Genomic DNA, 27178 nt, shown 5'->3' with positions numbered 1-27178 from the left:
TTTTCAATCCGATCATTCGTTAGCGAGATGTAGGCGATTGAAGTTTATCATGTTTGGGACTGTCGACGCGGCCCGCTCGGAGCTGGGGTTTGTTTACTTCTGGGTGCGCGCGCGACTCCCGCACGTGACTATGCGCTCGCGCGCACGCACTCACGAGACTTACAGGGTTCAGCGCTCGCGTCACGCAGTACAGGGTTCAGCGCTCGCGCTCTCCACGTGATCCATGCGTTCGAGCACCTAGAAACTTTAACCGCGAATATCTCGACAACGAAGAGTCAGATCGAAAAATGGTAAAGGACTTTTTGATTCGTATTGGCACCAGGTATTCATCTCCAAGAAGTATTCTTCATTTTTATTAACAACTGCTTATATTTCCATAACGAAACCTCGGATTGACAAATGAAAAAGGACTTTTTACTATAGTAAATACATGTATACAGTATATACATAGTAAAAGTGCTTTTATATATCATTCTATTTATACAGTGAAGCTATATTATGTATATAAAATCGGAAAGATTCGGTTTCTTTTCTTCAGAAACAAAAGAGCAGGAGTTCTTTCGTTCTTTCTTTAAATTTTTGAATAATAAACTATTTTCCACCTACACAACGACCAGCACATCTCTATGAGTCACTAAGGAACTATCTAATAATTTTTTACCACTGAATTACATGAAACGAGATAACATCAATTTGAAATTCAACAGATAATACAAATCATCGCCGTGTACTCACCCGTTCCCCCGTCCGCCGGATTCGCCTCCAGGTCCGCTGCCGTTCTAACAAACAAAAAAACAAGTTTATTAAAAAACAAGCCTAGTAACAGTTCGAGGAAAAACCAAACGGAGAACGCGCGTACGCGCGAACGACGGCGCAGGCGTACGAAAAAAATATTGTACACAGTCTTTGGAAACGCGCGGCCACGGAAACGGAAGTGAACGCGTCAGCGCGTTCCTCGATCGATTCGTTTCGACGTTTCGCGAGCAAATTGGGGGGAAGAAAAAAATGTCACTCTTCTTCCGTGGCCGCGCACGCACAATGCTTTGCCCCGTACACAAATCAGTCTCTTTTCGTCGACTTAAGGGTAAGAAAAGCTCCGGATGAAACGGAGAGTCGAGCACGGATCAGAGAGCTCGAGAGGAAGTAGCTCGCAGTCGTTCGTTGGTTAACTCCGACAGACGACCAGAAAACGAAGAAATCCCCGTTGTTTTCAGCCGCGTCGCCCCCTTTCTTTTCCTTTCTTCGCCCAGCCGTTCCACAGCTGTTGACTCAGATTAAGACCTCCTCTCCCTCGGATCGTTTTCTCCCAAACGCTGTCGCCTCGTCCGTTTCTTCCGCCATTGTTTGCGGGCGCGTTTTTGTCTCGGGTGACAGTGGTCCCCCTTCACTTCCTCCCCCGGTCGCGCCAAATGCGAACCAGCGATTCCTGGTTAATCTCTTTCTCGGGTACATCTTTTTTACCTCTAGCTAGCTCTCAAGAATGGCTTTTCAACCTCGTCATTAATCGAGACTTTTGAATACGGATCTGGGAAACATCGTGGTTGAAGATGGACATCCCCTTTCGAATATATTTTCTGCATTGTGGTTAGGTTACCACTTGCCATAATAATTTAAGAAACATATGCACAACATTTCAAGAGCACTAGAAGTTTTGGAAATTCGTTTTGGAATGTTGTACGATTTTTCTTTATAAATAAATGACATTACCTCAAAAGAGCACGGCATTAACCCTTTAGTCTATAACAACGCGTGAGACTCGTGGTATAGAATTTGAGTCGAATATGAAAGAGCCAGGCACGTCGTACAAGAGTGCCTAAGGAATTTTATATCTGACTATGGCACGGTTCTATAGTAAATCGTAGGCCAAAGGGTTAATTTTAATACCTAATACATTAAAAGCCTTCTGAAATTAAATTGTTTAGATTCTCGATTAAAAATACGAATAATAGACACCAATAGAAAAGCCAACGAATAAGTTTCACAGTTTTAAAAATCTAGAGAAAGACTTCCCTATTTAATATCTCGAGGTAATACCCTTGTACAATAACCTTGTGTCTTCCTCGAGACAAGAGATGATCGTTCAGAGACTCTTGCCAGGACATTTATAACCACATTACACGACCTCAAGATAAACCAGCTGCTGGTAAATTTTCTCTCATGAGCACATTTTTTGCATCGCTCACTTCTTCAGAGGATTTATAGAGTTTCATTCCTATAGCTGGAGAAGAACGACCCCGTTTAATGGACTCAGCTAATCCAATGTTGCCTTCGAGACAGAGGATGATCTCTATGATGATCAATGATCCACTCCAGCCAGACCACCCGAACGATCCATCTCTCTGACGTGTACATCTTCTTCATCTCTCGCTAATTTGTCTGTCAGAGCGAGATCTGTGACGTGATCGTTAATAGAAAATTTGGAAGATTAGAGGACCACTGTAACTGGAGTGCATGCTTGTTTGGAGGACTCGGACAGCCTTCTTTCTTCGAGGCGAAAGGATTCCTGTATACTTAATCGAAATAACTCGTCTTATCCTCTTTTCCTTACCGCGTCGTACAGTATCGCTCGTGATTCTTACTCGAGAAGCTTCGTTAAGATCCAAGCGTTCCCCGTTTCGCGAGAACATTACATTACCCCGGGGTCCAGGAAAACGGACCTTCTCGTTTTCAACATCGCTCTACCCAGCTATCTCCCTCTCGACCTTCTTTCCGTTTCTCTTCTACGCGTTTACACTCGCCTGCGCCTCTTCTCGTTCTCTCTCGTTCGCCCGGTGTCGCACGGAGAAATGGAAGATTGGAGATAGTGTGTAACAGCCCGTATAAATATAATATCACGTATAATACTCGTAAATTCTGTCACGATAGAGATACAATATAAACTTATGGATAGCGTAACAAGTATAAGTATTTAGAGTTAGAGCCGCAGGTATCTTCGTCCCTTTATCCGCCATTGTCGGTTCTCCTATCTTCTCAACGGTGTCGCCGAACCCCCCTATCGTCGTTCGCTGCCCTAATTCTCGCCGTGCGGACAAGGGGGTCCTCCATTCGCCACGAGAAGCTTGGACAACACTGGAGCGTGACGAGTATTTGTATCAATGCGTTTGTTTCCATCCTCTGTTCGTTTGTTCGCCTCGGTTGTTTGTTCACGTTTAGCCACGAAGTGAGCGCCACCGAGGGCGTCTCCTCGATGATACCGAGGGGCTACGCGGACTTTGTTGTTTCCCTTTGACGATATGTCCCCGTAGGGGAAGCTAATTTCTCGCCGGAGCGCGCGGTTGGGACAGTCGTTGCGGTTGTAAAGTCGTGTAGCAAAAATAGGGAAGCGTTCGCGAACTTTCGCTCGTCCAAAGGACGAAAGGTTTCGCGATGCAATTTTTTGGAATGTATCCGGAGGAACGAAAATGGGCTCGAATGGAAGTAGATGGGGGAAGATAGAAGGCGCGTGTGTGTTACGTGGATCTTCGAGGATTTTATGTGACATGCGATGGGGTCGAAATGCATCTTCACTCCTTTGTCAATTGTATATTAGCAGGGGTAGCTGATAGAAAGCGAGGTGGAAATATGTCTGATTGAATTCATATTATCAAAGCACGATACGAATAATTTTTAGTTTTTATTTGTTACTTATACCGTAAGTCTCTTTTGTATTCTCCTTATTTTCTTAGCGAGAGTTTGTATAGAAAATCAGTCATATTTCCTTTTCCTATATTAATAACTGTTATTAAACGTTTATTAGGTTACGAGTTACCGATAGAATTTCAATATTCCCGAAACGGATTCAATAAGGACGAAATGTAGAGTAATTAAACGTTTGACACGGGTACCGAGTTGGTCATTTTGCAAAATTATCGTTTCATTACGGAAAATGTATTGGAAGAATAGAAATATGTTTCACGCGGCAGAATTGAATTGAAATTTGTATTCGGTTGAAAGAACTACAAGCCCTTTTTATTCCACTTAATCGAACGTTATGAATTTTGTGAAATTATTACCAGCGCGTTCTTGCGAGGCTGAAAGCGAAATAGGATTTAATTTGAAGTTACATTTTCGCGATAAATTGTGCAACGTGAATTAATTTTGTAAGCGACAATTTAATCGCGTCAGCCGAGCGTTTCCATGGGATGTCAGGAAATTAAATTGTTCGCGTTGCAAATAAATAGTGTCACAACTGTGTGGAAATTGCAAAGAGAAATTGCGTTTAATTGTAAAGATTTACATTGCGGAAAAGGAAAGGGATAACAACGTTCGATTAGTAGAGTGACAAGACACGGCTGTAGTACTCTGACTATTTTAATTAATGCTGGCAACAGTGAGCAATGAGAAAAATGAAAAATTATAGTAACTATTGCGTTATTAATACTACTATTAACATATATTAATGACTGTGCCAGTACTTGTTTATAAAATTGCTGGTATAAAGTGGCATTCTTCTCACCTGCCAATAATAAATAATACAGGTCGTCGTCAAGATGCGTGGTGTTTATTGCAAAAAGTTCATATATCAATAAAAAATTATCAAGGGCTTATAGATTTCGATGAAAGAAAGGACAAGATATTTGTACACGATGAACGTAAATGTGTTAGTTGTTGAAATCGAGATAGCTACGATCAGGAATGGAAGAAGAGATGCAAACTGCCTGAAGGATTACGAAGGGTTGGTAAATTTGCCACGTTGTCGACCCTCGACGCACGGAGACGCACTCGGGGGCTAATTAAGTACAACTGATTAGTTACCATACGTTATACATCTAAGTGGAGTAGCATCGCTTCGCGAGTATAATTCTGACAAGCGTTTACTTAACAACGAAAATACCGTGTACTTATGTATACACCGCTAACAAGTTGTCCGTTATCTATTATTAGGCCTTAACAACATACTTCCTTTAATTCTGCTTAAACGCTAATCGCTGGCTCGACCAGCACCCCTAATTTTACGCTACGATCGAGAAGCCTTAATGAAATCTGTGCACTTCGACCACGGTCATACACGGTTTGTCCCCAAAGTATCTTTATTTTTATATAAATGGTAATGGGCGACACCTATTTGTTGATACAGGGCGGTATTCTCTGCAATGGATCTTAATGTGCTCACTCTGATTTAGATACGATTAATTGAAGCGATACAGAAAAGATTGGTCCATCTCAGGACACAAGATATTAAATAGAATCAAATATCATTTGTGGAAGATTTGTATAATAGAGAAACAATAATGTCTTATGTGACAGAAGTTTTCTGAAAATGTCTTTATATAAAAATTAAATATAAATATAGGACATACCATTACAATTACCAATCACAAATATAATAGTAAGTGTCTTACTAAAGAATATTAAATAATTGTTTTTTAAGAAAGTATACAAGTTGTCATAAACTAAGGCTACCTCAAAAATCGTTTCCCTTAAAACCACACAATTTAAAACTTTCTTAAGATGAGTCTATTGTCTTTGAATATGTCAGATATTAATTATAAAGGTCTTAATAATTTTTAATGTTTTGTAAGACTTTGCCTCCTGAAGAGAGTCAATGAATGAAATTAAATTTACAACTAAAATCACGTCTACTTTATTAATCAAAAGACTTGAATCAAGACCCTGAGCAGAATATGACCACCGTCTTGCTTTCAAGAACCGTCACCATTTTATGACCAAAAGTCTGTTTCAGTTAAGTGCGAATACTTTTGGGACAGACAGTGTATTCGCGATGGAACGATCCGCCCAATTTCTCTTGATGATATGAACGCTTAAAAATGGAAAACGACACCGACGATATGAAAACTGTGCGATAAGACGGCCACTCGTCGAGACACCGCGACGCTCTCGCATTCGACGACGCACGCACGATACAAGGAACATCGATATTGACTACTTATTAATATCATCGTTCGGCGATATATTCGTAGACAGAACGCAGCCTTCGAAGGTATTCCTCGGCCCCTAACGAAGCTCGAAATTGGCCTAAAATCTCTTCACCGTACGGTTGCTCGGTGATTTACTCGCTTTGAACTACGGATTCGCGTGGACCGCCATCTTGTCAGTGGTCAAGGCGCACCACTAGCTTCTTTGTTCGACTCTGTAGCTCTCTAAGGAAATTTAACGATGCCTCGACGAGATTGACGTTCATGATAAAGCTTTGGGGATCGTTGTTTCGTCTGCGCTCCAAGAGTTTCGCTATCGCCGATTAAAATGGGATCCAATGATCGATTGGACAGGCAGCTGGGTGAAGATTTGTCGCACGATTTACGTTGTGTTTATAAAATTTGCAAATTGACGACAAGATGATATGTGGGTGGAAGGTCGATGTTCGACGATTGAGAAGATAATGACAGTTTAGGCGAAATTTCGCTGCTTGATTTGCATTTTTTAATAACAGTTTGCAAATTGACAGCAAGATGATATGTGAATAGAAGGTTTGTGGACGATGAAGGGAGAGATAATTATTGGTTGGTTGCTTGATTTGCGTTTCTAATAGTTTGCAAATTGGCAACGAGATGATATGTGAATAGAAGATTTGTCGACGATGGAGGGGGAATACTTCTTTTTTAAATATTTTCAAATCAGCAACAAGATGATATGTGAGTAGAGATCGATAAGAATGACGTTTTTGAACTTGAACACTTTTTATGGAAGGTGTGAGCGTTCGCCATTTTCGCAGTTCCTTGAATTAAAGATGTGGAGTCACCTAATTTTGCTTACTTTTAGATAATTTACTGTTTTAATATCAATTTTCAATTTTTCGCGATGTTATTTTAATTCTATAACCTTTCCTGATCCCGTCACCTTTCTTTTTTCTGAACGTTTAGGTGAGTTGGGGAAAGTTAACTTTTTACTTCCGTTTAGGGCGGAAGAAAGTAATTATAAGATGAAATTAAGCTGATAAGAGATTTAAATGCAGTGATAAGAGAAGGCTGGAATATTCTTTTTAATTATATGGAAGTAATATTATATGAGTTATTTAATATGTGCTAGTAAAAAGTTCATTTTCTATTGAACCTTGATAAATTGAATCATGCGTCTCAAATATAACTGTTTCATTGATATGGAAGATTTTTTTTGTAAGAAAAGATCTCATGAACACAGCAGTTTTATTTGTGACACCACAATATTAAATGCAATCTAAGGTCCCACATGAATTGGTACGATCTAGAACACTTCGTGGACAATTGGACATTGGTATTCACCTCTTAGGAATACAGTAAACAGATATATTTATTCCAGATTTATTAGAATATTTTCGAAACAGATTTGATTATACGATCGAATATTTACTTCAGCTATTTGGTTTCTCGTTACAGGGTCTATGAGTGAGTTAACATTGTTAAATGACAACATACGTTTCAGCTTCCACAGTTCAAAGCAGAGTTAGCGAGCTAATTACTATGCTCAAAAATATTTCCAGGCCATTATGTAGTCGACAAACATGAAATTCCCGAGGCTACATGAAATTTTAATTAAAACTTTTCTTCATTTTCAATTTCCAGATGAATAATAAATTACATATACGAATAGACCACTCATGATTTCTAGCAATGGAAATCAGTTTGTACTCCACTCACAGGATACTCTTAATATTTTCTATTCTTCTCGGTATCACGAAACTGTAATTAATGTTAGCTTTAAGCCCAATGCAGTACGCGACCGAAAGTTTTCCGACGTTTCAGCGATGCTTTGCGTGCGTCTGAATTTATTGCCGTTAATTTTCCCGTCAACAATTTCACGAAACAAAACAGAACGTTGAATATCATTCGAAACCATAAACACGGGAACCACTCGGCCCGCGATAATGAAATTTGCACGCGCATCCTCGCTCCAGGCCACCGGATGAAACTCTGCACGGTCCGAAACAAAAGCGTTGACTTTATTCACGACGTTAAATTGTATTGTTAATTTCACACACATTTTCCTCGGGGCGAATTCAATTGGCTTGGCGTGGTAATTAGGTTTCCACTTCGCAAGTACGCGTTCAAGAAATTCTAATCGAGCCACTTACCCGAGTCCCCTAGATTCCGAGGGAGTACGTATGCTTTTCGTTCGTTAGTTACAGACGAGGTCGTGTTTCGACTCATATTTATTGGGAAAAGGCTCAGCGATTTATCAAAAATGATCTCATAAAGATATAAGAATTTAAAGCCTTGTTAAAATATGCTTGATTCTTGCTATTACTCAATTTCACGTACTTTTAATTAAAAATTTTTTGAAATCGCTACATATTCTCAGTAACTGAATGTAACTCCTTACATTTCTTTAATCTCATTTCGATCAATAGATCTGTAACTCGCTCCAGTTGATCGACTAATTAAAATTACTTTTTACATATTTTATTAAATCTACGCGAGAGTTTTACTAACGAATTAATGAAGTCTACCCGATGAAAATCAGCTCAAGCACGATCTTCATCGGACTGTTTTTAATTATACGTCACTAGAGTCACTTAAAAGAAGCTTCCAATTGTGTATAATTAAAGATTGCCAGAAAGAGGTCATGTTTGGACTCTCATTATTATCTTGAAGATTTGATTAACTGATTGGCAATACTTCCATGAAGATTTAATGTTCGTGATACAAAGTTACATTGTCACATCTAATTAACTCTTGCTATTTAATCCATCTTACTCGTTCCCAACCTAAAAATGATCAATAAATAATGATATATTTTTTCAAAACAGTTTCAATCATACGTAATTAAAACTCTATTTGTGACTTGAATAACATGTATTTAAAAATAATTTGAACGAGGTTGGCTCACTTTCACCAGAAAAGCCTCACGAATATATTACTAATACTTTCATAAGAATATATATAACAACAAAATATATAAAATTTAATATTGTCACTAGCGGTGTCTCATTCACCCCGAAATAAAAATAATCTCGTTCTGAACGAAAGCTAAAAACAATCTTTCCCTACAGTAAAATCGCTACCTAGCCTGCGTAGTCGAAGAACAGTTGACCCGATTCGCAATCAGTTAGTAAAGGAATGCAATTCCCCAGAAAGAACGCGATTGAGATTCGCGCGAAGCTTCTTGTTACGTTCGCCCCGAGCTCGAGAGGTTGGAGAACGTATTCGCGACGATGATTAATCGTCAGCTACAAGGGTGACGGAGAAACGCAGAAAACTCCCGAGGATACATCCGTCGGCTGTTTACGTATGCAAAGGATGCGCGCTGGATAACCCGGCACAAAAGCTAGTTTTCGAGAGCTTCCCTGTTGGCGCAGCGGTTCCCAAGAATTCTGGAGCGTCGCCCTTTCCATGGTTTCTAAAATGTCGTCGCCGTCAACCTCCCCTCACCCACGTCCGTTTCCGCGACAAAGGGGACGGAATGCCTTTCCCGAGGAAAAATTGAAAGAACGCGGTTCTAAAGACGAAATTACTTAGCTCCCAGCGCGAAGACAACGCCGCGTCGGAATCCACAGACGGCGACCGAGCTTTCGGTTAAAAGGAGACGGTGACTGGTAATTTGTCAATGAAGAAAACCTCTGTTGTGGAAACGCAGGAGCGAGCAGGTCGTGCTCCATGGCGACGTGACCCTCGCTCTTTGGGAGGCATTCTGGAATTTGACCCATATTTCTACCCGTTTGTACTCGGAACGACAATCGACACCGAGAACTCGGTCTTTCCGGTCGTTCCTCGCGTCCAGAGTACATTCACCGGGTTAGAAATTATGCAAATTGTTTGTATTTCGAATTGCGAAGCTGCCCTTTGACTCGGTGAAATCTTTCGTGCAAGGTAAACATCCTAATTGACACAGTTTTTTTTTTATAAAATTCTGTTCAAAATTTAACAAAAAAATTAGTGGCACTATTTCTTGCCTGGATTGTAGTCTGAGAAGATGGAGTATTTTATGAAGTACAAACAATATCTTTTTATACAAATATTAACCTACTTTATACTTACATTATTAATGAACAAGTTATTAATGTTCGAGTAATCCATTACAAGCTTTGGACAGTGTAATGTTTATAATAATTATTGCAATGTCTCTAATAAAAAAAAAAAAACATAAAAAATGTAATATCTCTATCAATCTGTTAATAACCGTACTAATTGGATAAATTGAAAGTGTCGATGACTTCCGAGTCAAAATTATGTAACAACTCTTTTCACGATCAACAACAGGGCACAAACATGACAGAAACAGACTTCTACGTACCAACGAGAGAACATAAAATGTTCCACCGAGGAGTAAAAATTTTATATCTCGTAACTGCACTTTACTTCCCAATTTCCGCCGCAGAACGAACAAATTCGTGTTTTTTTTTTTATGATCAAGAACAGCGGAATTCATTTTCTTCTACAGCAAGAATAGAATAAGGTTGGATCGTAATGAACTTCGTTCGGTTTTACATTTCCTTTTCTTATATTTCATACGTATATATACCATATTCGTATTCGTATTTGTATTTGAACGACGATGGTGAATATTGTGAAAAAGAAAATCCTCTTTGAAAAAAATAATTTAAGAATGCATAAGGTTCAAATGCTTTTCCAATCTTCCTTCAAATTTTATGAAGTATTTCACTTTCTGTCTGTTACCTTGGGAACCGCTGACGGAGTCTGTAACCAGAAGTGTGTCAATTTTGTTACGATCCAAATCTGGCTCTGCGCGCGACTATTTCGAGCTTTTGTCAGTCACGAATTTCAATTGGAGCAGTCGAAATGTGCGACTACGTTCCTTTTCCTATTGTAGTCAAATTTCGAATGACATCGAGCACGACAGTGGACAGTTTTTAATTCATTGTAAAATCTTTGTACGTTAAAAAATGATATCGGTATGGTTAATATATGTACGCTTGACAAGTGGTTATACCATGGGGAAAACCTCGCTTTTCAATGAAAGGAGGAGCTTAATAATCATCGAATATTCGACATTCCATTTAGATATTAATTGACTCATTACAGAAACTCTAAGCGTTAATTAAATATAGTAATTCAACACGTCCACGAAAGGTATTTGAATTAATTATTCCATACTGATACTACAAGCTTTCAGTTGTTGAAATTACTTCAAATTTTCATAGGGAAATTCATAAGCGTATAAAGTAAAGTTATTTGACTATTCAACCCAGAAATATCTTAAGAACCTAGGTGACAATTAGCAAAGGTAGCAATTACATTCGAAAGAATTCTTTCTATAATTTGATTTAGTAAATTAAATTAAAAACTAATTAATTCTGAACTAAACTAGACTCTAAAGCAAAGTAAATAATAGCTTCTCGTAGACACGACGATTTTTCTTTTTCAGGGCTATGTCTCCATGGTCGTTGGAACGCGTTGCCGAGGAAACCGCTTGGAATAATTCACGAGCAATAATCGCAGAATCGGCAGTTCATTTGCATCCGCCGGCTGTAACATTAATTAATGGGGGGGACTGCGGACGTTCGCAATGATGGTGCAATAATGCATCGTGGAAACGTCAATAAAAGAACTGCCCTTTCATTGTAAAACGGGCCACCTCCGAGATTTCGCATTTTATTTAAGGGAGGACTGCGAAAACTGCGAACGCTCGAGGACCTGCAGTCGATATGCATACGAGTAACCGATACGTGTGTGTTTGGCGCGCTAATGCAATTACAGTCAGCCAGAAGGAAGAATAGCCTCGAGCAACTACCCACCATTCACTTCCTTCTTCTTTTTTTTTTTTTTTTTTTTTTTTTTTAAATAATTCTACCTCTGATTTCTTGTTTGGAGGCTGGAATATATTATTTAACTAATTCTTACTACGGACTAAAAGCCTAAAAGATGCATGTGAATCTACTAATGATCTACCAATGACTGAAGTGAAAGATAGAACGGCAGTGGAAGATCGATTCATGAAAATGAAAGAGTCGAAGAACGTGAGAATTTGAAATCAAATGAGACTACAAGAAACGAGAGACCAGTGATAATTACGAAAGTAAAAAACGCGAAAGTAATTAGAAACGAGAGCAGAGGAAAAGGAGAAAAAGATTACTGTTTCAAAGAATCGGAATGTGATAGAGATGGTGGATAAAAGTGATCCAAGGAAACACGTGGAGCGCAGGTAACCGATAACATCAGCGCATGTCTGTGCGACGATACGAAAGGCGTGATGCACGCCTGCGATTCGCTTTTTCTTCCATGCACGATGATATGTCGAGCAGTATACGTGTAACGACAGTGACATTGCGCGCAGTTAATCGTGCTAGCAGCCTGTAAACAGATCCCTGCGATGGGACTAATACCATGTCGATACTATTAATACCGGATAATAAAGTATCATCCAGTATCCAACATGTTTTGGTTTCTATACGGAAGTATCGCTACGTATCATCTACGTTCCAATACTTTTACAATACATTCACGTCGATAACAATTGTGTATAAACTGAGTAAGCATTGGGCGCTATTGTGAATTTACCAAAAATTGGGAAGAAAATCTAGTCGGTATGAAGTGGACAGTTGTAAAGAGGTAGAGAAGAGTTAAATAAAAGTGAATAAGTCATTTAAATTACAGTTAAATAAATCGCTATTTATTTTATATTTTTGTGGGTTACAAAGTATCTGAATTGAATTTCAATGTAAAACTTGTTAATTATAAATACGAAAATCGACCAAATGATCGAATTACACATTTGACCTGTTTTCGATAATAATACCAGAGCAACTTCCTAATTATACACTTCATCCTCTTAGGTGCAACATCAAAGTTCACTAAGCCCCATTTAAACAGAACCACGTTTCCTTTTTTGAACAAAAGATAATTATAATTTCTCTAGCACTTCTCTAATTCTCAGTTTTATCCCACTTTAGCCAACAACTTTAATAGCTTCGAGCAATTACTTCCACCGATTAGATTTTATAATTAAAGTTGTACCATGCTTCCTTCCACTACCCATACCATACCAATTAAATTTCGTTTCTCATTTCTGGAGATGTTTACAATAATTGCTGATTCTTACTCGATAATTATACACTACTTGCATCGGTGAGCTTTAACTTCAAAAGCATGGATACAGGGAGTTGATAGTGAAAGTTACTTGGTACTTGTTACTCAGGCACTTGCACCTGAGATTCCGATACCTCTCGATACTTCCCATTAACTTATTTGGTATAAAATTTCTTGAAAATCATGAATATGCATCGCATTAGTCCCGTCACTGGTTGACGTTCGCCTGGTTCCACAGTTTGCTGCGGTTTATGCTGAGAACGTTCGCGCGATCGAGGTTAACGCGCGCGCCGATTAAAATGCGGCTTAACCGCTTGTTGAATTTACACTCCATGCCGATAAGCCGTTTTATGCAGCTAACAAGATAGCAGTGTATCCCTTGCCCACCCACGACCGTCCGTTTACCCTCCATTGCATCAATTTCGTTACGTTTTCCGAAATAGAAACTGTTCCTCGGTTACTTATATATAAATTACATCTATATAGTCTCATAAGTTATGTTTATATGTGATAATAAATTAATAGTACGGTTAATCAGGAGTAATAATAAATCATGTCCTCAGTGATATAATAAATTATTCTTGTAAAGTCAAAGGTGGTGTATGTGAATAATTGAATTCTGTACAAGTAAACTCGATTTTCACATATTTCTGTTGATACTTTAATCAATTGTTAACTCTTCTTTGGCATGCAACCGCAAATTGCGGCACTGCGATAAGAATTGTTTAATTTTTAGTAGAACCAAAAGTACAAAGAGGTAAATGTAAAATAAATGAAAATAGAATTTTTGCTCTTAAACAAACTGCAAATTTTATGCATTTATGATTCAAGAAAATATAACAAACATATGCTAAACATAACCAAAATGTGTATTCACTTACGGAAAACAGAATATCAATATTATCATATTAATTAAGAATATATCCTAGACACCATGTACAACTTATGTATGTCTTCCATATCAGTGTACGCCACAAATACATACAATTCGCAGTCTAATAATAAGTAACCGAATTTTGAGAACTACTAGATATCCCTGTACGTGTAAACAACAGTCTGTTAAATTTTCTCGCGTTCACTAACCGGACCGGTTTTATTACGTTCCTAATTGGGCACAACGTGCAACAGAGGATTAACGTTTGACGATGCGTCGTGCAACGACGCCGAACGCCGCTCGAATTTCAGTCGTACACAATATTTCTATAAATATGGGGCCAGTGTCGAGCGATAGATAACCCAGCAAGGGCTGAACTCGCCTCGAAATGGTCGCATTTTCGCCCTCGGTTTACACGATTTTCGTGCACGTCGAGGGTAACGACGCGTTAACCATTTTACGTCCTCGATAATAATGGAGCCCAATCCACCGCGGTGATTTATGATTGTATACTATGTTTGGTTAATTAGTTTCCCGTGTACGTTCGAAGAATTTTGAATGGTACGCTTTTATTTGCCTCTGCGACGATGGCTGCCTTTCCTCGCCTCTACAGGCCTAAAGTACCATCGACGGGGTAATTATCCTCTTCGATAAAATTAGGGATGTTTTGTGCTAGCTGAATCTTTCCAATGAAACAACGGAACTCGTTTATTCGTTGACAATCGTGAAACGTAATTTTTCTTTGTGAGCAAATTTATTTGACGTAGGAATGAAACTATTTATTTTCTTTTTAGAACAAAATTAAACGCCGAATTATCATATTTGCAAAGGGAACGAACGGCCCGCGAATATCAACGAATAAAAATAATAATGGTTGTTCGATGATACCCCGTCGTTTCATCGAATCTTTTTATTTTTGTTCGTAGATTCCTTGACAGATTTAGTAAAATATTGTATACCACTAGAATTTGGTATCGTTTCTCACCTTCTTTCGTGTCTCCCTATAATTTGCTATTGATCCTTACTCCTATAAAGCTTAACCCTATCCACTACGGGATAGTTTTAGAATTCGATGAATTTTAGCGTTACAAGCTAGAAAGAAGTTCGTTTAGAAAAGAGTCGCTGAAAAAGTGGGGGCTGTTAGCAGTTGGTGTAAGGTGTAAAAGTGTTCTCTGAAACTTATGCCGTGTTAGCGACTTCCTCGAAGCGTCGTTACGCCATCCGCGCGAAAATCGTAGCTTTCTTTTTGCGATCGTGAGACGCCGTCAATTACCTCGATTTTTCCATCAAAGTACGTTCAGGATATAATTATCGGGCAATTTTCTCGTGTAATGCGAAAACTTTTCCTTTTTTGAAAATGGTGAAATTGGATTTCATTGGTTAATCATTGATATATTCTCTTTCATCTTATAGAATACTTTTCTTACTTGCCCAATTATTTCTCAACCCACCTTGTATAAAGATTCTTTAATTTCTACGTGGAAAAATTAGCCAGACACCTTCTAATCACATTCTTGTTGCACAATTTCTTTTCGTTTCTTAAATATAATAATTTTTAGCATTATCGATCCGTAAAAAGTACTAAGTAAGAAAGATCGATTTAGTTTTGATATAAATTAATTTTCTATACTTTGTTACTCGTGCAATCTTTTAAACGACGAGCAAATTATTGCACGTCGACCCTGTTGCACGATTTCTTGTGTAAACGGGTATATATATTAGCAAATGCTCACATTGTAAGCCCGATTTCAGCTCAAAAAGCGTCACAATAAATCTTGGACGTCAAAAATGTTCCGAAGCTCGTCATAGAAAAGTCATCGTCGAAAAGCGTACGACAAATTGTACAAGATGCTCCCACGTATCTCTCGATAGAAAATACACTCGTTCACGATCGAAAACTCGTGTACACGAACATTAGGAACGTATTCCTCAAATAGTTCTTACAAATTTCAAAGAGGTCGTTACAAATGTATACGTAGAAAAATTCCTGATTCAGGATTTCCGATTATACAAAAGATTTTCGTGGTAAAAAATGCGTAGTAAAACTGCCCCTTTTCGCATAGTTGCACATTTTGATTTGCAGATATTATTGATAAGAAGTATGGGCACACTAATATTGTTTATTGTTTACAGGCCATTCTCAGAATCAAGTATAAATTTTCCAAATATTCTAGATTTATTTTTGATGCACATCAGTTATAAATCATTTTATGAATGTACATTCCATTCTTGAAAAAGGATATTTTTTACGATTCAATATGAACGTATATTCTTTTTAATTAAGAAGATCAATCTTCATCATAAATCATTTTATGAATATACATTCATTGTTGGGGAAAAATATTGTTCGCAATTCAATCAGTACATATTTCTCCTTCCATCTGAAATTCATCAACACATGGTTGAACGTGTTAATACACCGTATGGAATTATTATGTAGTGAATATATGCTTATGCACTTCCTGTAAGACTCGGTAACAACGTTTAGTAAATCTACAGATTGTCTGAAACTGACGTGCATCAAAATTTTCGAATGTTCTCGTCGACTTTCGCGTATCACCGCTTCCCCAAAAAATTGACCATCGGCTGCGCGAAATTGTCCACTCGATTCTCGCCACCGGCAGAGTAATGGGCCTCTGGGGGTGGTTGATACTTCCGACTACGCGATGTAGGTCGCAGCGTGCAATAATTTTCCTCGGCGCAGATTGCACGGAAACACGTGGCTCCGGTGTGGCCGGTGATAAATGCTCGAAGTTAAATGCACTCCTTAGATAGGCTCGAACCACCACCGAATATTAAAGAGGATCAAGGGATTACTTCGAAAATAAGCGACTACCAGTTGGCTCCGTGAACCATTTGCACTGGCAACCCCTCGTCGCGCTCGGTTAAAATGAAATTTAAGTAACGCTTGTTGGTGCACACTTTCCGTCGAGTGCACGTTAATACCTAGCTTGAATTAAATACGAAAATTAAATAAACGTTTATTTTGGGTTAAAGTTGATAAAGTAGGTGGAAAATTATATTGTTGGAGTTTGCGGAACATCCATGAACGAAATTTGGTTTGGCCGCAATTTCAAGAGAAGTAATTATTCATATATTTTATTTCGTGTTATTTTTGTTTCTTTATTGGATTATGTATAACGAAATAAATAGAATAGTAAGCTACAGATAGACTGACATTATGCAAGTATAATCTCGGTTGTTATATATTGTATTATAAAATATATATTCAGTAAATATACAAATGTATGTATCGTACAATACACGGATAGTCTGAGATAGAAATACACATACACGTGTTGAACATCGATTTAAGTTTAGCTCATGAACGTTCTGCAAATTGTAATAATGTAACTTTCCGTAATTATACAGGGAACCGTTGTTTTACGCGTGGAAACGCGACTTGAGGCAAAATTTCCGCGGAGATTGTTCGAGATAACTAAAATTTATAGTCGAATATCGAGTTACCAGTGCACGAGTGCAATGGAACGCGTGAAATATTTATCGACTACGTTGCAACAGTTGCCGCAAAACGTTTCCGAGTTATGCAGAAATTCAACGCACTTGAAATTTAAGCTGAACCACAGACCAAGGGGAGAGATCAGCGCGAAAGTGCACGAATTTCTTCTTTGAAAATATCGTGACGATAAAGCAGTTCGTGACACAATGATAAGATTCTGACGAATAAATATAATCAGAATAACACGATGAACATACATAACAGAATGGAAAAATATAAAAAGAACTGTACGAAAGCAACAACTTACATATTAATACTTTCTGATAACACTTGCCCATTTCGCAAGCCAAAACCTTTGTTTGAATAAATTAATAGTATTAAGAAATAAAGATTGTAAAAGAATTTCAAGGCGCGTTATCATTTTACCACAGATGGTATCATAAAAGGAAGATTCTCCGATTTTGTGCTAGACGGTTGAACCAACGGATTCTTCTTTTATACTTCTTTCACTTCAAAGCGACATTTATGACACCTCAGAATCCCTCTTTTAACGCAAACCAATTACTCCAGGTGCGAAGAATAATCATCTCGGGGTAAGATTGCAATTGTAAAACGTCGTTCGAGAAATGCAATCCAACTGTTACAGTGCAACGAACGAACTCGCCAAGTTTTAATTGGCAAGTTTTCCGCGATATTCCTTTAACCGCGTTTGTTTAAGTTTTTCATCCGACTCCGTCGCGGTACGGCCACGTGCATTTGTTATAGTCTTAATTGAAAAATCCCCGTTGAAGCCGTTGAATCTCGTTCTTTTCCCAAAGTCGCAAGCCGCTACTAATTATTCATTGTTCTTTTAGCGGTTCCTGCTCGGGCCTCGAGCGGTTTAAAAAATGTTCATGGCTCAAGTGTCTCGCGATCCCATTTTCTTTTTCCTCGTTCGTAGCAGAGTTAGTCAATGATTACATCGTGCAATCACGAATCAATAATTTGTAATTCTCCAGAATGGTGTCTGACTATTCGTTGATTATCAATTATTACTACACGGTCGGTCATAGTTACGAATTTCAATTTTCCCAACGCGCTCGTAGCGAAACAGAGGTGTAGATGAAATTTCGTTGCAATTGGAGGCATCATTTTCACGCAGCTGATACGTAACGATCGCAATAAACACCTACGTACTCCATTCCCCAAAAAGCAACTGGACACAACCATAGCGTCGATGGTCGATGTTGCTAGTGCAAGCAACTTCGACCTTTCTCACTCTCTTTTCACGATTGACCCTTGATTAGTGATGGGAGAAACTCTCGTCTTGATACAAAATTACGACCAACTAATAAGAGACAAATAACTTTCGATTCGTTTCTCGTACAGGCAAAATCTAAATCACGTAGTCAAATTATGTTATTATGAGTATATGTTAGAAATAAATCGTTAGGGTATGGTTTCATTTATTTATCGTTTGAATAATTTGAATAATGAACATATTTGAATAATTTTTAAGAATGGAATGAAATATTTTACGAGGGAAGTCATTCAATGTTTTTATATTTCTGTTCGGAACCATTTTCAAAACAGTGAATGAAAATAATCCTTTTTTAGCCTATAAATACGAAACCAATTTGTTAACATTTATCAATTGAACGAATAATATTTACATTTATATTCTAAAGATGGTTCCAATGAATCAACCGAGTACAAGTAAATCATACAATCGGAATTAAAATAAAAATGTCGAAACGTTTACTTGTTATCTATCATTTCCACAAAAGTTTCGCCCATCCCTGGTTGGCTGAGACGTCAGCCCCACCCCCGAAAACACTTTGCCAACGCGTTTTCCCAAATTTATCACACGGAAGCTTCTTACCCTACGTGTTATACTCTGTCCCCTCGAAAAACACAGCTAAACGATTTCGTTATATTATTAATTGACACAAAACTACCGCGTAGGCTATAGTATCGTTACAATACGTGTTAGAGATATACCTCTGTGTATGCGTGAACGAGAGCGTGTGCGACGTGTGTGCGCGCGGGCGCGAGTTTGTCGTTTCAGGCGAGAAGATCAGCATCGAAAACCGACAAACGGTGTTGTTGCTTGCCGTGGCATCGGTGTCTACCCTACAGGCGAGGCTACACGTTCGAGACTTGGCATTCTGATCTCTCGGTAAAGAGGCAAACCCTCGAGCAGCATCGAGTACGCGTGCAGCTGAAGCAGCGTTTCCATCGCCGCCGGTTGTAAACTCTTGGCACCGGTGCTCTTACATGGTTCATCGTTTCCTCCATCGTACATGTCCCGTGAACTTTCGCTCGTATTTACATATTGTTTATGCAAACAATTTCAGGCTGATAGATCTCACCAAAACAAAGAAGTAAAAGTCTCAATGAACGAGTGGAAATTAAAATTTGCTGTTATAGAGACATCGATTTGTGTTTTTTTGGGGAACAAGTGCTGCTCAACAGGTGAATAGAATCGATTCGAGGTAGATCCATGTTCTCCTACTACTTTTAAACAGTAGCAGATGACATCTGATGGACTGTAGGGTCTGACCTAGGTGATAGTAGAATCTCTTGACCTCACTTTGATTCTTTGTCTTGTGAAAGAATTGCTTTGTTATTTCCACCATTACTCGGATTTTATTAAACTTGATAAGCCATCCTTGGTAATATAACAATATACAGTCAATCCCCCATCACTCTTTGCTTTGAGTAGAGTTGCTTCGTGTATTGCCACCACTATTTGAATTTTATTAATCTTGACAAGCTATCCTTGGTAATACGGTATACAGTCAGTTGCTGAAGCTTAATACAGCGTAAAAATGAAATTATTATTAGATTCTATATGTTTACAATGGAGGACCACGAATGTATTAACACGTACAGCGATAGGAACAATTTTTGTACACTTTGATCTACGTGTGACATTTAAATGTGCATTTTCGCGACAGTCTATTTTGTACTTGTTAACGTTTCTTATAAACGAATTTGATATACATTAGCATTATTTTTAAAATATTTCTAACTATAACTTCTAATCAATTTAACACTCATAGCATTATCGATACTCTCGTATTGTCCGTAATATTGAAATTTATGGGGCGGACGTAGACTTCTGCGACTGACTGTCCACCCATCCTAATCGCGAAACTATGAAACGAAGATAACAAAATCTAGGCGATGAAATGCTTGGAAAGATATCGTGTAATAATTATCTTGCGCCAAGCAACAATTAGATCTATATCTAGTATTTGTCTTGGGATTGAATACTCATGCCAGATATCAACTCTTTCGAAAGATCCACAAAAGCGTCAAAAAGTATCAACTGTAATTACTCGAGCTCTGGGATACTCAAACACCTGACCGAAATATTCGTGCAGCCTCGCTCTGTATATAGACACAATTATACCTTTTGAAAAAATTACTAATGAAGATTGAAACAAAATACATCAATTTGAATGTTACAGACTTACAGCCAGTGTAAGATGTATTCGTACAGCAACGCATTTAAAATAAATAGTTCCTGTACAAATGCTTATTACGCCCACTGTAATGATTTTCTAACTCTAGCTCCACATCATTTTCAGATTACGAGGAGTTGGGAGCTCTTAACAATCACAACACACAAACAATTTCGTTTTCAAGCCAATGGTCAAATTCACCACTTTCGAAATCCTAAAAAGGATTTAAAAGCATAGCAGACGTTTTTAAATATCATAATTGTTAAGACCTCCCCGTTTGGTGTGTTTGATCAGAGTTAATATTGCTCTCGTTTCGCAACCGGTCTTTGTTTGCTTTCGACGCTGAGGGATTCTCGCCCGCCTCTGTCGGAAAGGTTGAAACTCTTCCGAAAGAGATTTTCCCGGCATCTCGCGGGAGAAGAGTCTATACTTCTCTGTTAACAATCGCGATCCAGCTCCCGGTTTCATCGATCCCTGGAGACTTTCTTCCAGAGATCCCCGCGAGGAGACTGCGCGCGCCACGCGACACCACGGATCTAGAGTTCAAAGATGGCGTCCCGAGCAGGACGCGAGTCCTGGACAGAGACTGTGCGAATTTTGTTCTGTGATGCGTCCTCGAATGTTTTGAACGCTCGTATCGTCGAAAGGTTCTCTTGTATTCCGAGTTTTCCAACCACAGGACATCTTTTTACTTAGGACTTCAACTTTGCCTAACACGGTACCGGTTTTACTACTAGCTAAACGAATGACGATGACGATCCAAGCCTATGGATCATGCTTATTAACGGCTCTTGATTTTCTTCAGCGATACGGAGAAATGCATTTTGGAGGTTTCATGTTTGAAACTTTATCCACATGGATCAAGGAAAATACAATTTTTTAAGGGATCTTACTATGACAAACTTCCATGATAAAATTCGTGTCAAACAAAGTATAATAAAGTATCGCTGAAGAAGAGACCATCGCTGAGAAACACAAACCTCAACATCACTATTCATTACTCTTACATCAAGCAATGAATCTAACTGTTATTAGAAGGACACTCTTTTATTTTTATATATCAGTCCCATAAATATTCGTACTCTTTATATCTATTAACAAAATTTGTTTAAATTAAATGATATGTTTGATGTTTTCAAGTGTATGTTTGTATGAATATGTTGAATATATATTCATACTTATAATGAAAAATTCATTCAGCAATATCAAAACTATTATTTAAGTTAGTCAAATTTCTTTTCGATAGACATAGATGTTAAGAATATTTATGAGATTGACTCTATAACGAATCATCAAAATAAATTCGAAATTCAAAATAATTAAGCAGGCCTGTCAAATATATAACAGAATCTTGTTTATCTAAAAAACACACAAAATTTCAGAAGTTTACATCAGTTACTTCGCCCGCGAAAAAAAAATCACGAAAATTGTCTCGATCCTAAAAATAAAAGAGTACCTCGTTCGTTTTTAAATTCCTCTTTTATTTCTAAATTCTCAAGCGAATCTCTGCCAGGATATTCGACGTATACGAGGGTCCAAGCAGCCCGCGATGATTCGCAGTCGCGGGCCACGAGCGACGGCTATAAACGTGTTAGACACAACGACACCGTGACAATATATATATATATATATATAGAATATCCATGACCGTTACAATCGTACAATATACACACACGGTTAACGTCTCTGGCCGCGAGTGCGCAGCCCTCGCACCTCGTCTACTTGCAATTTTAATTCGTTTCGTATAAAAGTGAGAAATGGTACACAATTGGTCTGGGTGTCTGTTCGTTCGGCCTCGTTTCGAGGCGTCACGAGGGGACGTTGCCAACGGGAACGGTCACCGTCGTGGCGAAAATCGAACGGACGCCCTTTTGTACGTCCTGGTGGAAATAATTCAGCGGGGGAGTGAGTGATTTATGCGTGGCCACGGGACGAGCCCCGACCGAACGGACTCGTGCGGGCTTTTCAAGCGATTTCGAGGACATCGAGGAGAACCCACTCGACTCTGTCTGGACGAGTCGCCGGCTGGGAGCTTTCTCGTTCAATTAGAATCGCTCGCGACAGCCACGATTGAAATTAATTTCACTCTCGCTCGATTTCGCTCTAAATTTTCCTTTGTCTGCCCTCTCCATGGGGGGTGGGGGTGAGGGTGGAAATAAGTTGCCTCCTTGGTTCGGTGCGTCTCGAATAATCACGAGCGAGAGAGCCAATGGCGAGAGGTCTCGTTGGGAACCTTGTTACGGAAATGTGTTACACTGAAATGTGTTGAAAGTCGGGAAGGAAGTGTGAGTGTATCGACGTGGAAGATTTAGATGACAAAGGGAGTGGAGACTATGGAAGACTTACTTTGTAGGAGAGGTCATAAGGAAGGACGAAATTGTTGTGAACGATGATGTTGAGAAATGGATAGTAAGATTTTTTTATAATCCAAGTGTCTTTTTTGACACCTTTTTGGGGTCTCTTTTGGTCTCTTACACCTTCTTTTATTTTATACTTTTCATGTCGATGAATTCTTGTTTTCTCTCCTCCCTTTTATACACTTCGGAGTAAAATATTACTGTAACGAAGCTCCTGAGGAAATAGAACACTAATCTTTCCAGTTTCATTCTTGAGTTTGAATCCAGCTACCAATGAAAGAGAGTAAGGATAAGAGTTGAGAAAATTTTTATTTCGTTTAAAAGTCATGTTTTTTTTTATAATATCTCACTTCTATAATTCTCAACGAGGGTTTAGAAAAGTGTAATCAGAGATATGTTCGATAACAAAATATTCAATTAAATGGCGTACTTCCTCCAGGAATTCAAGTACTTTAGCCAGACTTAAACAGTTATTTATGGAATTATCGTTAAGAAGGAGATCCCAAGGCGGAAGTCTAATGAAAAATAGATCTTGAGATGGAATTCAATCCCTTTGTTTCTAACGTAACAGATTTTCATCGAACGAGACGTAGAAGACTGCGTTCAAGCGAGGAACGCCCCATAAATCTAGCCTGTTAAATAGACGGAGTTCAGACTTACGTATACTATACGCCACCTATGAGAAACTCTCACTGTCTGAAAGTTATATAAGGTCTGAGATACTTCTGTGAAAAGCGCCATCGCGCGCGTATACACCTCGCTCGTTAATTAAGCCACCGTTAATTAAATCAGCATCGATTAAGGAGCTCTGTTCCTCTTGAAAGGGCTGCGTTCGAATATGGAGAACGTTCCGTGGCTGATGGAGAATGGAACGTTCTCCTTCAACGGAGGTGAGCAGAATTTGATTCCAATAATTTCTTGGAAGTTGGTGTGTTCTCGTAAAAAGAGTTTCAAACGCACGATCGTGCACAGTGCGCAGTTCATTTCATGTAACACGGGTAATCGTATTTTTTACTATCAGGCGTTACGAGCTTGCAACAAGTGGATTGTCACCTTTTTAATCGTTCCACGAACGAGAAGCAGAATGTAGTTTTTTTTTTTATGTGTTCGTTTTCATTTGGAGTTGCGCGATTTTACGAGGAGCCATAAACGAGTTTGTAGGTATACTCTGAAGTTAGTTATATCCTCCTTTATTCGCGGGTTCTATACTCTTTTTGGATAGAAAAAAGAAGGGAAAAATAGGAGCAATACGATATTAAAAAATGGGAAAATTCTTATGTTTAAAATATACGATTAGGATTCGAAATGAAGAAACGGATTTAAATTTCATTTTAATTTCTCTCCACGCGAATTCATTTTCGAATGCCACATCAGTAATTTCTTTGAATAATTTTATTCGTGAATGTCTTCCGAGAATAAATTCTTTCCTAAGTACCTTGAAAATACGTGAAAGTATTTAAACGGAATCAATATTTGGCAAACCACCTATCCGCAAATTGAAATTTCACGTATAAATTCTCTCGCAACTTCGAAGAACGCAAAATCTGAATTTCGCAACGGTAACGTTGCCATTCAGAAAACTCGTTCCATTTCCAACTCAATTTTCAAAACTTCTCGAAGCCTTAAGCCTTCCCCGCAGAAGCAGGTTGACATCAGAATAAATTTGCGTAATCGTAGTGGCTTAAAACTTCTGTATTCTATATATTCGAAGAAAGTGGGACATAAACTCGGAGCAAAAAAGTACAAAGGGTTTACGAACAATGTGTAAATTCAAACGAAGGATTAATGAATCGAAGTCCCGTCCCCTTCACTTCGAGTTTAATTGAAAATCGCCCGAGGATGGGGAGCAAATTGTCCTTTCTAAATGAAAATTATGAGAAAGTAATGGGTTTAATATCGCGTACTCTAAAGAAAAGTCCAAAGTTTGCGGTGAACGTACGGATGGATGAGGAGAAAAAGGAAAACAAGCGTCTATGGCGTAATTCACAGTGTCGACGCTCGACATGCTTGACACACTTTTTTTACAGGTTACGAATGGCTTGTTTCTGATAGCTTGTTACTCGCGAAACAGTCGAGCTGTGGCTTGATTGAAAATTTATTGTTGCTGGATTAATTTCCTTCGCCCGAAGCGTAAGTTTCCCGTGTTTCCAAGATGACGTAACAGTCTTCGGGCCAGACAAACTGCATTATGCAAATTTATTATTTCTCTCAACTTTTCCAAGGAGGATTCTCGACATTTACAATGTTAAACAACGACAGGCAGATGATTCTACCTCCGAACAGGCCTTCGTGTGTTCTCATGACCATCCTTTCGATACAAAAATTGCACCAGTCCCCAAACGAGCAGCTCGAGCGAGAGTGAACTTTATCCATCATTTTGTTTACCTCTCTAACACTCCGCCAACTTTTCCACGATATATTCTCCGACTGTAGACCAAGTCTGCTACAAATCATGCCTGTCTCTCAATGACAGACCGCAAAAAGGGCGCCCCCGAGTTTGCGATCGGCGTCGTGGCTGACGTCGCCCGTCTACTTGCATCCCCTCAACCCACCCCGAGTATCCCACCGAAAAAGAGCTCTACGACGGTCCTCCCGACGTTTTTTTCGCTGCTATCGACACCATCGAAAGCGCCGGACTCGAACTGGGCGGCGCGTATCGCCGGTCAGGAGAAGAATCGATCGCTCGAGCGCGATCACGCGGCTCGGTTACCGATTAAGCGAAACGAGTTGCTCATGGCCAGATCCGAGTCACAGTTACGCGGATCGTGTTGTCGTTAGCCCGTAGACCCGTTTCCCAGGGCTGCGAGCAGGCACAGCGCCTGGCTTTCCTACCACTAACACCGAGGTTACGCACGATAATTGATTGCCTAGCCTAATCAGAGCATTACAACGCCCGCGAAGTCTTTAGATACGGAAGCATATACTTTGGACGTGTACGACGTACGTCTGTAGGCGTTCGTTCGTGTGTGCGTGTTCGCGCGTTGTTAGGCGTCTCTTTATGCGTGTGTTGCGAGTAACTGCGAAAAATGACTCGATGGGGTGCTTCTGGGTCTCTCTTTCTTCGTATAAATTGCAATTTCGTGAGGGACACGTTGCTGGTCGTTAGTAGATTGCGGATTTTGTGCGTTCGTGGGGTGTGTTAATGTAGGAAGTGAAGAAGGTATTGTACGATCGTACCATAGAATTTAATCACATTAACTCTCCTCTCCTACTGCAGGGTAAAAGCAACCGACATATTAGTTACATCGTTAGGTTCTTACAAATGTGAAGACTGAAACCACTCAGAGGTTATAAATAAAAATTAATTTGGTTTTACAAAAGAATTTTTTTTAGTGGGTAATACTCCTATTTGTACGCGATAAATGCGCTTTTAGGTTGTAATGTCGGACCCACCGTAGGAGAGGAGGGTTAATAAGGATTAATAATAATACGAGAAAATATCATTCTGGTTTAATATGTTCAGGTGCAGACGTTGGATTTGTCAGAATAAAATTATCTGGATCTTGTAAGTAGTAAGGAATTTGTGTAATGATAAAATAGTGTAATATTATGATAATGATAAATCCAATTACAACTTTGATCGTAAAGATTTTATAATAATTACAATGTGTTCCCGTAGAGTTATTTTATCCAGTAATTTGAAGATAAAATAAGTGAATTGTGATTATGAATCAAGAAATTGTAATTCTTTGAATGTATAAAATGCATAGTTTAGTGATTGGTTCGGGCAATACTGTAGCAAACTCTGACCAATCGTTGTCAAAAATTCGTCAAAAATTCTGATCCGATGAAGCTAAATTCCATCCAGAGGCATTCCTTGCAGTTCTCCGGTGTATTCGTGTGTGTTCTGCGTGTAAACTGCGCCTGTGGCTCATCCGTTCGATTATGGAACTATTATGGCGTCGCGTTACGCCGACCGGTTATCGGTGCACGGAACGCGATCGATCGTTTCGAGATCTAGAAATGTATATTGCACGCCCGACGACGAGTACGAGGAAAATCTTAGCGAGCGTCGCGACGTCGCAAGTACGCGTCCTGGAGTTGGTTGAAGATGGAAGATGCGAGTATTATTTTCGGATTCATTTCTTTGGGGATAAATCAAATTACCAACTCTATTGGAAAATATTTATACGAGCAAA

At 38.9% G+C, this 27178-nt stretch overlaps 2 protein-coding genes across 2 annotated transcripts in view; both read right to left on the bottom strand.

Moving 5' to 3' along the window:
* LOC128885526 (RNA polymerase II elongation factor Ell) overlaps positions 1–5055 on the bottom strand; it is a 255314-nt gene extending 250259 nt beyond the window's left edge. The window contains exon 1 of the mRNA XM_054139611.1: positions 5041–5055. The gene's annotated coding sequence lies outside the window, so the exon portion shown is untranslated. The remainder of the gene's footprint in view (positions 1–5040) is intronic.
* LOC128885518 (uncharacterized) overlaps positions 1–27178 on the bottom strand; it is a 224820-nt gene that overhangs the window by 86533 nt on the left and 111109 nt on the right. Inside the window, exon 4 of the mRNA XM_054139599.1 lies at positions 736–779. Coding sequence (XP_053995574.1) covers positions 736–779 — 44 coding nt within the window. The remainder of the gene's footprint in view (positions 1–735; positions 780–27178) is intronic.

Source organism: Hylaeus anthracinus, unplaced genomic scaffold (genome assembly GCF_026225885.1).
Source record: "Hylaeus anthracinus isolate JK02 unplaced genomic scaffold, UHH_iyHylAnth1.0_haploid 11981, whole genome shotgun sequence".
In the NCBI taxonomy this organism is placed as follows: Eukaryota; Metazoa; Arthropoda; class Insecta; order Hymenoptera; family Colletidae; genus Hylaeus; species Hylaeus anthracinus.
This window is presented reverse-complemented; position numbering and strand designations above follow the sequence as displayed.